The 17866-nt window shown below is 43.4% G+C and overlaps 1 protein-coding gene across 3 annotated transcripts in view; it reads right to left on the minus strand.

The window, feature by feature from the left end:
* The window catches only part of FAM168B (family with sequence similarity 168 member B), a 33794-nt gene extending 18168 nt beyond the window's left edge, over positions 1-15626 (minus strand). For 2 of the 3 annotated variants that reach the window (XM_037850279.1, XM_037850277.1), the window contains exons 1-2: positions 15380-15626; positions 5722-5802 (exon numbers count right to left, since the gene is read on the minus strand). In XM_037850279.1, the coding sequence (XP_037706207.1) occupies positions 5722-5791 (70 nt within the window). In that variant the 5' untranslated portion in view covers positions 5792-5802; positions 15380-15626. Of the gene's footprint in view, positions 1-5721; positions 5803-13673; positions 15037-15379 lie in introns of those variants that run through there. The other variant, XM_037850278.1, reaches the window with a different exon arrangement.
* Positions 15627-17866: the final 2240 nt, after the last annotated feature.

Below are 17866 nucleotides of genomic sequence, written 5' to 3' on the forward strand. Positions count from 1 at the left end.
TTGATCAGTGGAGCCATATAAATGAGCTGACATAACAGAAGGAACTCAGTGCAGCTGTGAGTGACATTTTGAAGAGGAGCTACAGCCAAGAGGGACACTTTGAAGAATGCACTGGAACTGAGAAAGGAGCTGCAGATGATGGGACAGTTTGAAGACAACCGCTGAAAGCAGACTTTTGCTCCAGAGAAGCTCTGAGAGGAAAAATGCCCCAAGAGCAACTAAGAGTGACATTTTTGAGGAACTGCAACCTAGAGAGGAACGTCCTGGGAGAAAGCCATTTTGAAACCAGAACTTTGGAGCAGACGCCAGCCACGTGCCTTCCCAGCTAACAGAGGTTTTCCAGACACCATTGGCCATCCACCAGTGAAGATACCCGATTGCTGATGTGTTACCTTGGACACTTTATGGCCTTAAGACTGTAACTGTGTAACTAAATAAACCCCCTTTTATAAAAGCCAATCCATTTCTGGTGTTTTGCATTCCGACAGCATTAGCAAACTAGAACAGTGGGTGAAAAAAAACTTCTTAAAAAAAAAAAAAAAATGGGTTGATGAAGAAACCTTAAAGGCACTATATTGCGTGAAATAAGACAGACACATAAGGACAAATATTGTATGGTCTCACAGATACAAACTAATTACAATATGTAAACTCATAGACAAGAAATGTAAGTTACCAGGATATAGAAAGACGCTGAAGAATGGAGTGCGATTGCTTATTATGGGCAGAATGTTTAACTAGGTTGAACTTAAGTGTTTGGAAATGGAATGAGGTGGCAGTAGCACATTATTGTGAGAATAACTAACAGTGCTGAATGGTGTATGAATGTGGCAGAAAGGGGAAGCTTAGAGTCACGTAGGTCACCAGAAGTAAAGTTGGAGGTTAAAATATGGGAATGTATAAAACAGTGAATCCTGTGGTAGACAATGTCAGTGATTAACTGTACAAATATTAGAAATCTCTTTCATGAACTACAACAAATGTGTGACACTATAACTACAAGTTAATAATAGAGGGGCATATAGGCAAAAAATATACCTATTGCAAAATATGTACTACAGTTAGTGGTATTTTTAATATTCTTTCATAAACAGTAACAAATGTACTATACTAATACTTTGAGTCAATAATGAAGGGGGAGTGATTAGGGGTATGGGAGGATTTGCGTTTTCTGTTTTGTCTTTTATTTCTTTTCTGGAGTAATGAAAATATTCTAAAAATTGAAAAAAAAATTAATTGTGGTGATGGATGCACAGCTGTATGATGGTACCATGGGCAACTGATTGTGCACTTTGGTCTCTGGATGATTGTATGTTATGTGAACAATCTCAATAAAATTAAATTAAAAAAAAACCAACAGGTTTTTAAAAATAACTATGAACAATGTACTGGAAAAAAAAAACAGAAGATGGGGATGGATGAAAGGACTCAAGGAATTCAATAGACAGGCATTACAGCAACTTAAAGCAGAAGACAACACTGGAGAAATGGAAGCTGGTCACGGAAACAGCAAGGAACGACTCTCCCCTGGAGCCCCGGAGGGCAGTTCTGCAGAAACCTTGATGCCATAGTTCTGGCCCTCAGAACTGGGAGAGAATAAACTTCTGTTGTAACCCACCAAGTGTGTCATACTTTGTTCCAGCAGCCACAGAAAAAATAATACACTCAGGAAAAATAGCCTCCAAATGAAAGAAAAACAGAGATATTTTCACAAATGAAAACCAAATTCACTGCTATAAGACTTGAAGTAAAATACTAAAGGAAATTCTTCAGGTAAAGAGGAAATGATCATATAAAAACAGAGAGCAATGAACACCACCGATAACTGTAAACATGAGTAAACATGAACTAATGACTGCAAGGAAATGAGAACAGTCACGTCCTAAGGCATAGCAACAACACACAAAGCTGTCATTGCTACAGTAACCACTAAAAGAAAAGCCAAAGAACATTTTGAAAGTTAATAGAAGGAAAAATGGGATAACAAAAAGAAATATTTTGATTAATCCAAAAGAAAGTAAGAAAATGAAAATAATGAGCAAAAAGGTGTTATCAAAACTAGAAAATATTAAGATGGTAGAGGTAAATCCAATTAATACCAGTAAGTACATTATTCCAATTAAACCAATGAGTTTTGTTGGGAAGTGTTTCCTATTTTCTATTAAATATAAATAAAAAAGAAAATTATAGACTAGTCTCTCAATTTGCTGGCAAGAATATGAAATGGTATAAAAGTACTTTCCTTCCTCATTATGTCTTGTCAGTTTTTGGTATTGAAGCTATGCTAGCCTCAAAATTTTGTAGGCACATAATTCCTTACATTAAATCCCTCCTGGTTTGAAATACCTGGAATCATTTCTATTTCCTATATTGAGCCTTCACTGATACAGATAATTTTATAAATGTCATGGAGAATAAAAACACCAAAACCCAGAAAGAAGCAAGATAGGTAAGTAAGGAGAAACTATGCAAAACTGTACAAAATTTAAAATTGCCTTAAAGTTACAGAAATTTTCTTTTCAAAATAATTTTAAGACTTAGCAAGAAAACCTTAAGAAAAATTGTTTTCGCCAATTCTTCTGACCAAGGGTGAGCAAACAAGGCCAAACTCAGCTTACCACCAAACCTAGCTCACCACTTTCATCAAGTTTCATTGGAACACAGTCACACTCATTCATAAAGTATTGTCTAGGACTGCTTTTGCACTACATAGGTAGAGCTGAGTAGCTGCAACAGATAAGACATAACCCACAAAGCCTAAAGTACTTAAGTTTCCCAGAGCTTCTATAACAAATCCATACCATGGGTTTGCTTAAACAACAGGAACTTATTGTCTTGTGGTTCAGAGTCTAGAAATCCAAGACATCTGCAGGCCATGCTTTCTCCCGGAATCTGCAGCATTTTGGCGCTACCTTGCTGCAATCCTTGGGGCTCCTGGGCTTACAGATGCATCTCTGCCTCGGTACACGGCAATCTCTCTCCTTCTCTGGCTCTTCCTAACTGACTGACCGAGTTCAAATTTCCTCTGCTTATTGTGACCCCAGTTGTATGCATTATGGTCCACCTAGATTCTATCTGGCCTCCTCTAAATAGGATCTGTGAAGAGATGACTCAAAATGAGTCCACACCCACAGGATGGGGGTTAGGGCTTCAATGTATCTGCAGGGAACGGGATTCAATCTACTGCATAGGCCCTTTATGTAAAGTTTCTCAATCCCTGCCTTCAACGACCAGTTGAGGAGCAGGAACAGAATTTTTAGGCCATAGCACCCTCACAGCCTTGCACAGAACTGGAACATGGTAGATAATCAATGTCGTATACTTGCTAACACTCAGGCAATGCTAATACACAGGTTTTTAGCTATTTCCCTGGCTCCTGATCTTCTCAGAATCCTCTTGGGCTACATTTATATTCTGTTTAAACTAGTTTAAACCTTAAAGGCTTTACCAGTAGGTCTTATCACTAAATTATCATTCATCAATTCTTGGAAATTCAGTCACTCTTTCTCCGCTCTCTATTTGGTCCTCTTGGACCCTTAATTCCCTTCAACCATCTCATTACAACATCTGTATTTATTAACCAGTCTTCTATTCTCCCCTTTCTCTATGTTGCATTCTCACTTTCTTTGCCAGTTTCAATGTATCATGTCCCCCAAAACCCCATTATCTTTGATGCAATCTTGTGTGAGATGTGACCCACCCAACTGTAGGTGATAACTCTGATTGGTAATTTCCATGGAAGTTTGGCCCAGCCCATTCAGCATGGGCCTTGATTAGTTTACTGGAGCACTATATAAGCTCAGCAGAAGGAGCAAGCTTGCTACAGTCAAGAGGGACACTTTGAAGAATGCACAGGAGCTGAGAGAGGAGCTGTAGCTTAAAGAGACATTTTGGACATGGTGTTTGAAAGCAGACTTTTGCTCCAGAGAAGCTAAGAGAGGATAAACACTCCAAGAACAAATAAGAGGGACATATTTTAGGAGCTGCAGTCTAAAGAGGAACGTCCTGGGAGAAAGCCATTTTGAAACCAGAACTCCGGAGCAGACGCCAGCCACATACCTTCCCAGTTAACAGAGGTTTTTTGGACACCACTGGCCATTCTCCAGTGAAGGTACCCAATTGTTGCCTTACCTTGGAAACTTTATGGCCTTAAGACTGCAATTTTGTAGCCAAATAAACCCCTTTATAAAAGCCAACCCATTTCTGGTGTTTTGCATCCCAGCAGCATTAGCAAACCAGAACACTCTCTCTTTACTAGTGTTTTATCTATAATTTAGCCTGAATTTTATTCAAATGTCATTTTGCGCTTCTGTGAGTTCTAGTTTGCTCTTCTTCCCCAGTGTCTTGTTTTTTCCTCTATTTTTACATCTTCGATTATGCTAAGCCTGCTTGTGTGTGACAGAGTCTTCACCTGATGGTTCTAGACCACTGCCTTTCATGACTGCCAACTCCCACTTGATGGGGGCCGTCATATGCTTTCACCTCCGCCTGGTTAGCAAGCAGAAACACATTTGTGGGAACCCCATGCAACAGGGTTGAGGGTACAGCTCCACGGCAGATCTGCATTTGCTTCTGCCAGGGTTCCTGGGTAATGTAGGCTGGGACTACTTTTTAGTGATAATTTCTCAACTTCTGGAACTTCTATATCACGAAGACCCCAAACATCTCTGAATGGTTACGAATTCTTAGGAAAGATTTCCTCCCACACAGAGCCCAAGCAGAGCCCAATGTCCCTGCTAGGCCAGTGAGTAGATTTTTTAGTCCACCTTTTCATCACTGGGGACACAGCCCTCTGAAGGTACCAGATTTTTGAAGAGCTCCCCATTCCAACTCCCCGCCTTATAAGGTCCTAAGGCTTCATGTGCTGTCCCCATGTGGTTTCTTAAAAATCTCAAAACAGCGAATGCCCTCAGAGCAAGTACAACAACAGCTCAATGGCCAAATACACTGGTTTTATATCACATTCATATTTTGTCACAGATATTTCCCTAACTTTCCTAAAAGCTCAGGTTCTTAAAATGTTTGTTTCATTCAACTGTCTAGGGGTTTTGCAGTAACAGGGGTTTATGGTTATCTCATACACCATCTTATCAAAACCCTCAATAAAACTGTAACATTATAAATTATTACTCCTTGTTTGCAGTCACCACTTAGGACAAGCATTGGTTATTTTTGACCAACCAGTTCCTACTCCCCCAATTTTTGTTTCTCACTTGCCCTCACAGGCCATATTTGTGCTAGCGGACCCCACTAAGGGTGCGGGTATGGCTCAGGCCAGGCCCATAAGAGAATGCCCTCCTCACCCATAGACTGGTTCAGGGCAGGGACAGGCACAGGACTAGGGCTGAGTCCAGTTGACACAGATCCCAGGACTCTGGTGTGGACAGGGAACAAGAGCCCACTGCGCTCTCAGCCCACGGGCTGCAGAAGGTGCTCAATGACACCAAGACCAACCGTGAGCCAGTACTGCAAAAGGGAAGCTGAAGATAGGAAGGAGACACCGGATCCTCCCTCCCCACGTCCTGAGCCACCAGACCACACTTCGACTACATCCTGCCCTATCCTTCGATTTTTCCTTGTTTAAGCTTTCTTAACAAGGAAACTTGCTTCCTTGTTTAAGCCACTTTGAGCAAGGCTTTTCAACTGAAAGCATTGTTAGCAATGTGGGAATTCACTTAGAGTTCAAAGTTCAGTAATGGAAACAAAATTTTATTTGCTTACCTGGATAACCAATTCCTTTGGCATTTGCATAGGGAACCCCAGAAGATCCAGGGCTATAAACAGGATTCATGATTTCAAGAACTAAAAAGAAAAAAACATAATTTAGCCAAGGATGTTTGTTCTTAAAGTTTTCTCCAACACCACCAGGAGCCCTTTCTCTGGTCCACTATAAAATAAAGCACTTCATGTAACTCCAGAGAGCAGAGAACAGAAAAGGAACACCAAATGCCCTAAGAGGCACCCACTAGGACACTGTACACTTTCTTTTACAACTCTCTTCAGTCTGCCAGAAGCTAAGGGGAAAAGAGTGTGTGCTGTGTGAAAAAAAATCTACAATAACCTAAATGTCCTTAGAAAAGATAATGGTTAAATAAACAAGCTACATCCAGAGCATGAAATCTACGCAGCTGTTTTTAAAAAGTGTTTTAAAACCTAAGACTGACACAATGTTAAGTAATAAAAGTATAACACAACACTGCATTATGCAGTATGATCCCAAATTTGGACAAAAAAGCCTCGAAGGAAATGCATAAATATATTAATAGTGATTGTCTCTGGATAGAGTTGGTTTAGTTTTTTCTTTGCACCTTTCTCTGTTCCCTAAACAGCTTCTGTTAATATATACATACATACACACATATAGTTCTTTAAAAAAAAAAAAAAGGCAAATTAGTTGCAGCTCAGCAACTCCTATTAACCCATTCATGCTCTATCATTCATAAATCTTATTTTCTGAAAAGTTCAAGAACCTGCACAGGTGCAACCATGAGATTCACACCTGCCCCAACAGAAATAAGATTCTCATTAGTATCTCCCAAGCAAGTGCCTCTAAATCACCCAGCGTATTCTTGAAGTATGAACTTAATTAAGACTATTCAGCGTTCCTCATGTGGTAAGTCACTCATGAACTTACACGGTTGTAAGGAAAGCTTTAATTTAAAAATAAAAACACCTAAAATGTGCATTTCTTTATTTGTTTAGTGTAGGTCTTCCCCATATTCCCAGCTGGAACACAGCTTCACACAAGGGTTCACTGCATGAGCTCCAGTACCGATGACAACATCTGGCACAAAACAGGTGGGCAATACTGTTTTACAGTCAGTACCTCCTATCTGCTGACCTTCTAAAAAACACATGCACCTCAGAGAACTCTTGGTATCAAGTTCCATTACAAAGACAGAAGACAAAAACAAACTATATCCAAGTCTTGGCTCACCTGACATTTAAAATTTTCACAACCAGTCAGCTACACACAAACAAACATCCTTGGCCACATCCTCAGCCTTTGTAACAAGTTCTGGTCTGAATTAGGGGTAAATTACTGACATGAGTGATGGCAACATTCATTACCTGAACAGTTGTCTATTTTTAAAAAATTCTAAACCAGAAGCCAGATGCCAAATATGCCATGAAAGCCAAAACTACAGCTAAGTGCTAAGTCTAGATCAGCACTTCCAACAAAACTTTCCGCAAAGATGAACATGTCCTAGATCTGCGCTGTCCAAGACGGCAGCCACAGGTGGCTGCTGAGCACCTGGAAAAGGTGGCTACTGTAGGATCTGATTTTTGGTTTTACTCAACTTTAATTTAAATCTAAATAGTCACACATGGCGAAAGACAACCACACCGGTCAGCAACAGTCTAGTGAACAGACCAGAGAGAGAAAACAAGCATTGGAAAGCACAGGAAGAAGGCAGGAGAATCAACTGTGTCTTTTGCCCCACAGTTTAAGGATAAACAAATTTGGCAACTGCCAATCCCTATTATTCTGCACTTAACCCATTCGGGGTCGATCGACAACATGGGCATCATGCAGGCCTTCAAACTGCTCTTCTACTTCTCTGGTTCAGCTATCATCTTGCGAGAAGTGAATACTTCCCAAATCTCTATTGCTCTGTTTTGTGCCAGGATCTAATTTTACTTCCTAAATTGAATTTCAGATAAAGCAAAGCACCATGCAAAGGCCACAGAGAAAACAAGAGCAAGTCAGTGTTCCTGCTCTGAGTTTACAGTCTAGAAAAGCGCTGTCCAACAGAGCTTTCTATAAAGATGGAAATGCACATCTGTGCTGTCCAAATAAGGTAGCACCAGCCAAGTGACTCTCAAGCACCTGAGATGCAACCAGCACAACCAAGGAACTAAATTTTAACTTAACTTTATTTAATTTTAATTAACTTAAATTTGAAGTCACATGTGCTGATGGCTATTGTACTGGACAGCTCAGGCCTGGAACAAATAAGACAGAAGGCATGAATAACAGTGTTTCAGGGCAAACAGCCTTCAGAGCCACAAAAGGATAAAGTGAGGGGTGAGTGGGGAGAGCACACTCAAGGTGGGGAAGGGGGCAGGCAGGGAGGAGAGGCATGGCCAGGAAAAACCATAAAGGATGCGGTATCCCTAATAAGCCCTAAATGTCAGGCACAAACTTGAGAAAATACAAGATGCATTCTAGGAATACTGGGCAATCAGGGTTGTTTGGAGCTTAGCCTCCACGTAGGAAACCAGCAAAGACAATTATGGAGACACAGGTTAGGCAAGAGTCAGGTGGGGCCGTCCTGTGGAGAGCCCTGAATGTGGGGCTAAGAAGATGTCATCCAGCAGGCAGGGACGCTTGTTACCAGCAGAACTGTTAAACCAGAGTTACCCTAGGACCAGCAATTCAAACATCCGTGCACACAACAACCTGTACACCAATGTTCACAGCAGTCAAGAAGTGGAAACAACCCAGATGGCCATCAAGTGATGAAAGGATACACAAAATGTGGTATATCCCAATGAAGGTGTATTGACCATAAAAAGGAATGAAGTTGTGATACAGTGTAGTGAAGAGAGAATACTACTAAGTGAAAGAAGCCAGTAACAAAAGGCCACATGTTCCATTTATATGAAATATACGATTCCATTTATAGGACATGTTCAGAACAGGCAACTCAATGGAAAGAAAATAGATTAGTGATTATCAGAGCTGGGGAGAGAAGAGGATAGGGAGTGACTGCTAATGGGTACAGGGTTTCTTTCTGGGGTGATGAAAATATTTTGGAATTTGACAGTGGTGATGGATATACAACTCTGTGAATAAACTAAAAACCATTCAATTGTACACTTTAAAAGGGTCAACTTTATACTATGTGAATGATGCCTGAATAAGACAATTAAGGGAAAAAAACAGCACAGCAAGACACTGCTTCAGGAAGATTGATGTGACAGCAGGATGGAGACAGTCCAACGGACAAGAAACCAAGACTGACAAAGAGAAAAGGGGCTTTTAAGACAGTTAGGAGACAAAGCTTCAAAGACTGAATTGCTTAGTGGCATCTCTACCACTGTGTTCTAACAGCTGACCCAATCTTATTTCAACCCATGATGTGATCTAAAACTTAATTATGCCCTACATTCCAAGCCCAGGGCCTTGCCATTCTCCCAGTCATCACACTCTAAACAGAAACCAGAGTTTCCTAACCCTCCCCATCTATCATGAAACCCCATCCCCATGGCCACCATCTTAATTCAGGGCCATGCTGTTCCTCTGTCTACTGTTAGATAAACCTCAAAAGGCACTTTGATGTTTGAAAGCCTCTGAAACTCTCAGATGCCTCTAGAATGACATGTAAATGCCTGAAATTAATGCCTCAAAAATCTGGCCACAGCCCACCATTCTTACCAAAGTTTCCCCCAAACAACCAGTGAGAACCGGACTTGGCCAAACTGTTTGTTCTTTATGTCTCTCCTGCTTTCTTGCTCCAGCTGTTCTGTCTGGAAGGCAATGCCCCAGCCCATCCTTCAAAAGCAGACTCAAATATCCCTCTCTCCAACTTCCCTACCCATAAACCACCACTAATGCACATATATTCTCTGCCACGCTATGGCTTCCTAAATTTTAATTGCCTGCTAGACAGTAACCTCACCCAGTTTTTACCTCCCCATAATATCAAATACTCTTCTATGAAAACCAGAGACATGGATGAATGCTATGAAACAATGACCAAATTAGGGCCAATAAAGCTGTGTATGACCCTACTCATACACCAATTATTTGGGACAATGGCATTTTCACAGCTATAATTGCAAAGGACATCAAATTTTCCAGAATATTTTATTTTTCAACCATGACAGTTTAGGTTATGACTAGTATTTATTTTTTTTCTTGTTTGTTGTCAACCCTTCCTCTCACTTATCTCTTTCTCCATCTTCAGGGGTGTCTAGACAGTGAGCACCCTAACTTGTTCATATTGAAAAGGGGTGTCAACAATATGGGGAAGAGGGCTGCATTGTTGTTCTTAAACAGGGTTTTAGGACTTGTCTGGCATAGGAACACTCTGGTGGATTTAAGTTTCTGAGAGATAAAACTTAGCAAGTGAATATTTTATAGAATCTCAAGTAGGGACCTAGGTATTTGGGGACTACTTTTGGTCAGGACATGGCATATTGTGGCCATTTGGGATGATTCTCTTGCATAAGAGAAACCTCCAGGATAGCCTCTCAACTCTATTTGGGGTCTCTCAGCCATTGTGACCGCAGCTTCCCCCCCCTCACCCCTTTTGGTCAAGTAGGCATTTTCAATCCCTCACTGCCAGGGCCTAGCTCATTCCTGGGCGTCATGTCCCACGTTGCCAGGGAGATTCATTCCCCCGGGAGTCATGTTCCTTGTTGGGGGGTAGGTTAATGAATTTATTTGCCAAGTTGGGCTTAGACAGAGAAAGGCCACATCTGAGCAACAAAAGAGGTTACCTGAAGAAGCCTCTTAGGCATAATTATAGGAGGGCTCAGCCTCCAATTTAAAACCCTAAGTTTCACAAGAGCAAGCCTCAAGTTGAGGGCTTGCTTTATTAGTAGCGGGTTCCTAATTTCACTTAGTATACACTCTATCCCAAGCTAAACGGTCAGTTTCTTATATTCTCTTCACTAGTTGTACGATCCTCAACACTCTCAACTTTAAACAATTATAATACCTCCCAGAGCTCTTATCAGCTGCTAATTATTCATCCCTAGAGTTAGTGTAGTGTTGGTCACCCTCTTTATCACCTCTGTACATATCAAATTATCATTCCTCCTTCACTAGCTTTTGTCTATCTCTAGTCCCCTTCATTCTACATTGAAAGACACTTATTTTACATTTTACATGGAGTTCACATTAGTGGTAACATATGATATCTCTCCTTTTGTGTCTGGCTTATTTCACTCAGCATTATCTTCAAGGTTCTTCCATGTTGACATATGTTTCACAACTTCATTCCTTCTTACTACTGCGTAGCATTCCATCATATGTAAATACCACATTTTGTTTATCCATTCATCTGTTGAAGGACATTTGGATTGTTTCCATCTCTTGGCAACTGCGAACAATGCCACTATGAACACTGGTGGGCAAATATCTGTTCTTGTCACTGCTTTCAGGTCTTCTGGGTATATACCGAGAAGTGAAATTGCTAGATTGTAGGGTAACTCGATATCTAGTTTTCTGAGGAACCACCAACTGTCTTCACAGTGGCTGTACCATTATACAGTCCCACCAGCAATGAATAACAGTTCCAATTTCTCCACATCCTCTCCAGCATTTGTAGTTTCCTGTTTGTTTGATGGCAGCCATTCTTATTGGTGTGAGATGATATCTCATTGTGTCTTGATTTCCATCTCCCTAATAGCTACTGAAGGTGAACATTTTTTCATGTATTTTTTAACCATTTGTATTTCCTCTTTGGAAAAATGTCTTTTCATATCTTTTGCCCATTTTATAATTGGGCTGTTTGTACTACTGTCATTGAGTTGTAGGATTTATTTATATATGCAAGATATCAGTCTCTTATCAGATACATGGTTTCCAAATATTTTCTCCCATTGTGTTGGCTGCCTCTTCACCTTTTTGACAAATTCCTTTCAGGTACAGAAGCTTTTGATTTTGACAAGTTCCCATTTATTTTTTCTTTCATTGCTTGAGCTTTGAGTGTAAGGTCTAAGTAGTAACCTCCTCATACTAGGTCTTAAGAGATGTTTCACTACATTGTCTTCTAGGAGTTTAATGGTACTGTCCCTTATACTGAGGCCTTTGATCCACTTTGAGTTAGTTTTTGTATAGGGTGTGATTCTTTTGCATATGGATATCCAGTTTTCCCAGCCCTATTTGTTGAAGAGACTGTTCTGTCCCAGTTCAGTGGATGTGGAGGCCTTACCAAAAATCAGTCGACCGTAGAGCTGGGGGTCTAGTTCCAAATTCTCAATTTGATTCCACTGATCAATATGTCTATCTTTGTGCCAATACCACGCTGTTTTGACTACTGTGGCTTTACAGTAGGATTCAAAGTCAGGAAGTTTAAGTTCTCCCACTTCATTTTTCTTTTCTAGAGTGCTTTTCGCAATTCAAGGCCCCTTTCCCTTCCAAATAAATTTGATAACTAGCTTTTCCAAGTCTGCAAAGTATGAAGATTCCCCTGAGCCTAAGGGACAGGGAAAATACCTCATTCCCCACTGTCTCCCTGCATCTCACTCAGTGCTTGGCACAGAGGTAGCTCATAAAAGCCTTCTGAAAGTCCTTGAATAAAAGAATTAAACAATAGAAAACATAGGACTTTTCATAGCAATAAAAATTAATTTGAGACACTCATTTAAAATCTAATTCAGAATTGTTGGAACACATCAGTTTATTGATTAGTGGACATGAACCTTGACCACCTCATCCAAACCAAATGATCAATCTTAACATCATTAATAGTCAAGCTACTTCACCTTACGTGCATCCTACGTGATGGAAGTTTAACAACTACTCAGCACCTAAGATGTATTGTTAAAAAACATCTGAATCGAACGTAGCCCATAGATCTAACTTTCAGTTTAAAGGAAAAGATGTGTAAGAAGAAAATGCTCAACGACACCATGAAGCAATCAGACAAACCAAACATTCTAGAGGACAAATGACTCAGTTTCTTCAAGTCAATGGCCTGAAACAAGTTGGGAGAAGGGTGGGCACTGTTCTAGATTATAACAGATTTTGAGACATAAAAGCAAGAGGTGCATTCTGTTTGGTTCTGATTTGGACTGAAAAAGCTAACTGCAAAAAGATATTTTAAGAATATTTGGGAAACAACTGAATATGGCCTGGGTATCAGCTAACATTAAACAATTATTGTTAATTTTGTTAGGTGTGATAATAATATTGTGGTTACATAAAGATCTATAAATTTTAGCAATGCATTATAAATTTACAATTTTTAGACATAATTTAAGGATGAAAAGGACTTATCTGTAATTTAAAACATTTCCACAAAAAAAGGAAAAATACAGCAAAATGCCAATGACTGTTACATAAAAATGTTAGGTATACGGAGGTACAACAGACAGTTCTATTATTTTAATTTGCGTAATGAATAAGTAAGGGAAAAACCCACCATCACCAACCTGCCATCACCACTGGCCACCCAACGGCCACCAATTTCCCAGTCTGGTTTGGTGTGGACCAAAGGCCCCAGCCTCAGGGTTGGATCTGGCTGGTGTCACTTTTTAAAAGCTCTTGTTTGGAATGGCTCAGATGTCAGAATTCTTATGAGTGGTTTTACATATGTACCAGAATAGTCAAATCTTAGATTTAGCTTCAAATAAAGATGAGAACAAAAATTCATGAATTTAAATCCATCAATACTCAGAAGGAAAGGATGTGTTTAAAATGAAAAGGTCACTGTACTACTATTCTATTCTCTAGTTTCAAAATAAACCTATGATCTCAAAAAAATTCCCATATAAAACAGCAATTATAAATTTTCAAAGACCTTGTACATTAGCATTTCATTTCAACAAACTTAATTTCAAGGTGCTTAAATTCTCTCTCCTAGATGCACAAGATCTGCAGAGATACCAGATAAAACACTCCTTAGAACAATCTACATTGGAAATGCTCAACAACGTCTAACATCCTTTAAGAAGAGCATGTAAGAGGAGAAAGTTCTCTACTCCCCCAAACCTACCTTCACTTTCAAGGTCTGCAAACCACTGGGAGAAACGCAGGTGTTTCTGAACAGACAATCGGACAGACTGCACAGATAAAGAAGAGTGGAACACAGGAAGTGAGAAAAGTAAAAGTAACTATCACTCTCTTGCACTGGTACACTGTTGTTTTAAAACTGTTATCAACTGACCCAGGAAAAGAGCTCTGTCTAGGACACTTACGGTAGATAAAAATTTCCGTTTTAACCACAGAACCTATAAAAAGTTAAAACAATATTTGCAAATGCACTTCCGATGTGGTTTTTCCCCTCATTCTAATCCCCTACCTGTGTCGTATTCCACAACTCTTATTTTCCTGATGTTTGGAATTCAAGTATTTTGGCATTACAATTTTGTCTAACCTAAAAATGAAAACGAGTTGACAGGCAGCTGCAGAGCAAAACAGTAACTAAAAATCTCAACAAATACACTGGGCCCTGACAAGGGGGCAGGCGCTGCAAAGCCCTCGCAGCACTGCCTCCACCCCTCGCCCCGTCCCAGGCTCCAGGTCTACTCCACACAGCAGGCGCAGGGAGCAGAGAAAACTCCGGGGCGTTTCTCCGAGCCCGCCAGGGCTGCACAGCCCATAACCCAAACCCGGAGGAGGCTGAGCCCAAACCTCCAACGCCTGCGAGGCCTTTTTCCAGACCCTAACTCGCATTTACTCACCAACACGACCACACATGAGAAATATAGGCAAACACACGCCCCGAAGTAAGCCCGCTTATAATGCTTAAAAGAAACAACAAAACTGTCACGATTTGCACCACGGAGGCTTCGACACAAGAAAAAACAGCCTTAAATAGTTCAATTCTTGGCTGTCAAAGCAAAAGTAATCCACTACCTCTCCACGTTAAGTTCAAAAATGTGTTCCCATCATTAACAAAAACAAAAAGTTTTAAAGTCTTTCATCACGTTTGAGACAATCTCAAATTACACAAAGTGACTTGAGAGTTTAAGGTATGGGGAAGTTTTCATCTTTAAAGCCTTCTTTGCGTACCAAAACACTCCGAGTGATTTTTACTTGTGACTTGGTGAAACGGTAACTCAGACGATCCATTAAACGCACACTTGACCTCTACCTATCCTACAGAAGAAAAGAGCCCCATCCGTGGAGCTGTTGCAAGGATGCATTCTTTTTCAAAGTTAATCGGTGCTGGGCCACAAAACATCCTTTCTGGAGAAAACCTTACTAGAAGCCTAAATGGTGCCCTTTCGAGCTGGAGAGAAAACGCTCGGTCTCTGTCAGCGAATGGAACATTTTTCCACCCTGTGGGTAGACGCTGGAAATGATGAAGACCGCCAGGATCCTAAATCCAAGTGCAGGAACACTCACCATCCCCCTTTTGCAGACTCAAACGCCGCCCTCATCTCCGCGCACCCTGACCTTAAAGCACCCAGGACGCCTCCTGCTGCAGTGGCGCCCCCTCCCCGCCGCACCTGCCCCAGCCCCGCGCCCCTCGTCCGCCCCGACAAAGCCAGGCCGGGACCCCCCGGGTGCCCGGCGACTCCGAGACGCGGGCCCGACCTTGGCGCCGCCCGGGGCCCACAACACAAAGCGCGGCGCCTCCCCCCGCCCCCCGGGTCCCCACAGCCAGGGGCCGGGGAGGGGCAGGGGAGGGGCCCGGCACGCCTACCCCGCGTCTGGACCCGCCCGCCACCCGCCCAGGGGCGCCGTCCCACTCACCGGGCCGCGGCGGCGGCCTGGGCCTTGGAGACCGGCGCGTGCGGGCCGGGGACTGGGCCGGGGACTCGGCCGGGGTCTCGGCGAGGGCGAGCGACGCGGAAGCCGGCTCGATGCGGGGCTGGGTCGCGAGGCCGCCCGCGTCCACCGCCGCCTTCCCGCCGCCGCGCTCCGCTGGGCCCGGCCCGCCCGCCTCTCCGCAGCCCGCGCTCCCGCCGACGCTGCGCAGCCACCGAGCCCGCGACCTCACTTCCGCCCAAGCGCGCCGCCGCCGGGGACGCCGGGCACGTGATTCGGCGGCGCGCCACCGCGCGGGCTCAGGCAGCGGCGTGCGCGCTCCCTGCGGCGTCGCGCGGGCTCAGCCGTTCACGTCCCCGCGCCCCAGAGGCGCCCGGATGGAGACTGCGGTGGGGTGGCCTCCCGCGGGCGTGGGAACACTCGTAGGTACCAATTAGTTTAGTGCTACTGCGCGTTCCAGTTAGCGCCATATCGGAAAGAGAGCTTGCGGGAACGTAACTCTAACTTTTCATTTCTTTCTTACGAAAAAGTACTGTTGATTTGGTGTATTTTTAAGCCCCGGCTGCACTGCGGGAACCAATGTGGACGCAGGGTGCGGTGGTCGCGTGTACCCGGGTTGTTCCTGTGGGTCTCCTGGCTGGGCCGGTCGTGGTGGGCGCCCCAGAGGTAGCTGGGCCCAGCCCTGGCCCGAGGAAGTCCCCCGCCGAGGCAGTCCCCGACCTGAGCCAATCCCTCGTTGAGGCAGTCTTCCGCCGAGTCAGTCCCGGATCTGAGCCAATCCCCCACCGAGGCAATCCCCCAAGGAGGCAGTCCCCCACAAGGCAGTCGTCCACAGAGCCAGTCCCCTGACCTGAGACAATACCCCCAGCCAACCCCAGCTGGACCACCTGCTCTCCCGCCGCCACCCCCACCACCGAGCCATATGTGGGAGAGTAATCCTGCTGATGGCCACTGGGCGCTACCTTGGGGAAGCGGCTGTGCCCCACCCAGTAGAGTGGGGCTGGGCTTGGAGTGCACTCATTTCTGGGTCGGCAGACGCAGATGGTGGACAGCCAGTGCAGACAAGGACGGGTGCCGCGTTAGGCGCCCTGCATTTATTAACTCACTTAGCACAGTGACTATGGAAAAGGTGCTATTGTCGTCCCCATTGTACAGATGAGGAAATTAAGGCACCAAGAGGTTGGCTGACTTTCACGAACACGTAACTGCGAGGAAGCCCAGCCAGGATCCAGACATCCTAGTTAGCTTCAGAGTCCTGGCTCTCAGGTTTCCCCGACTGCTCTAACTTTCCCTGAAGGGTGAGCAGGATGCAGAATTCAGGGCCAGAAGCCAGGAAGTCTGCCTTGGTGGAAAGGGGAGGGGTCCCTATAGAGAGGGGAGGGGTCACCTGGCTGTGCCCAGAAAGCAGGACAAACACTCTAGGGCCTGCAGCCAGCAGAAAGAGCCAGTTTTCCAAGAACAGAAAGCAACCAGACCTTAGTAACACCCTGTATTATTTAGGGTTCTCAAGGGAAATAGAATCAACAAGAGAGATCTAAATATAAGATTTTATAGAAGTGTCTCATGCAACTGTGGGGGTGTACAAGTCCAAATTCTGTAGGGCAGGCAGCAAACTGGCAGCTCCAAGGAAGGTGTTCAATGAACTCCCCGGGAGATGCTGGCTAGCTGAAGAAGTGAAGTTTCTCTCTCTTCTCCCAAGTCTTCAACTGATTGGATTAAATCCAGCTGATTGAATTCTCTCATTGCGGAAGACAGCCTTCATTGATATAATCAGTTCCAGGTGCAGCCAGTTCACTGATGATTTAATAAACCAGCCTTCTGGTTTATTAACCAGCCACAGATGTTCTTGCAGTAAGGGTTAGGCCAGGGCTTGCTTGACCAGACACCTGGACACCATTACCTGGCCAAGTGGACACATGAACCTAACCATCACACACTTATAGTTAGCAGCTATAAGATTTCAATGCTGGTTAAAATGGTTGCAAAGAAGGAGAGGCTAGGCCTGCCTATAATTGTGCCTAAGAGCCTCCTCCCGAATGCCTCTTTGTTGCTCAGATGTGGCCCTTTCTCTATCTAGCTAAGCCAACTTGGCAGGTGAAATCACTGCTCTCCCCTCTACGTGGGATCTGACATCCAGGAGAGTGAATCTCCCTGGCAACGTGGAATATGACTCCCAGGGAGGAATCTAGACCCGGCATCGTGGGATGGAGAACATCTTCTTGACCAAAAGGGGGATGTGAAATGAAATGAAATGAAATAAGTTTCAGTGGCTGAGAGATTCCAAAAGGAAATAAGTTTCAGTGGCTGAGAGATTCCAAAAAGAGCTGAGAGGTCATTCTGGTGGGCACTCTTAGGCACAATATAGACAACCCTTTTTAGGTTCTAATGAATTGGAATAGATAGCAGTAAATGCTTGAAACTATCAAACTACAACCCAGAACCCATGAATCTTGAAGAGGATTGTATAAAAAT

Source organism: Choloepus didactylus, chromosome 9 (assembly GCF_015220235.1).
Source record: "Choloepus didactylus isolate mChoDid1 chromosome 9, mChoDid1.pri, whole genome shotgun sequence".
Classification (NCBI taxonomy): Eukaryota; Metazoa; Chordata; class Mammalia; order Pilosa; family Megalonychidae; genus Choloepus; species Choloepus didactylus.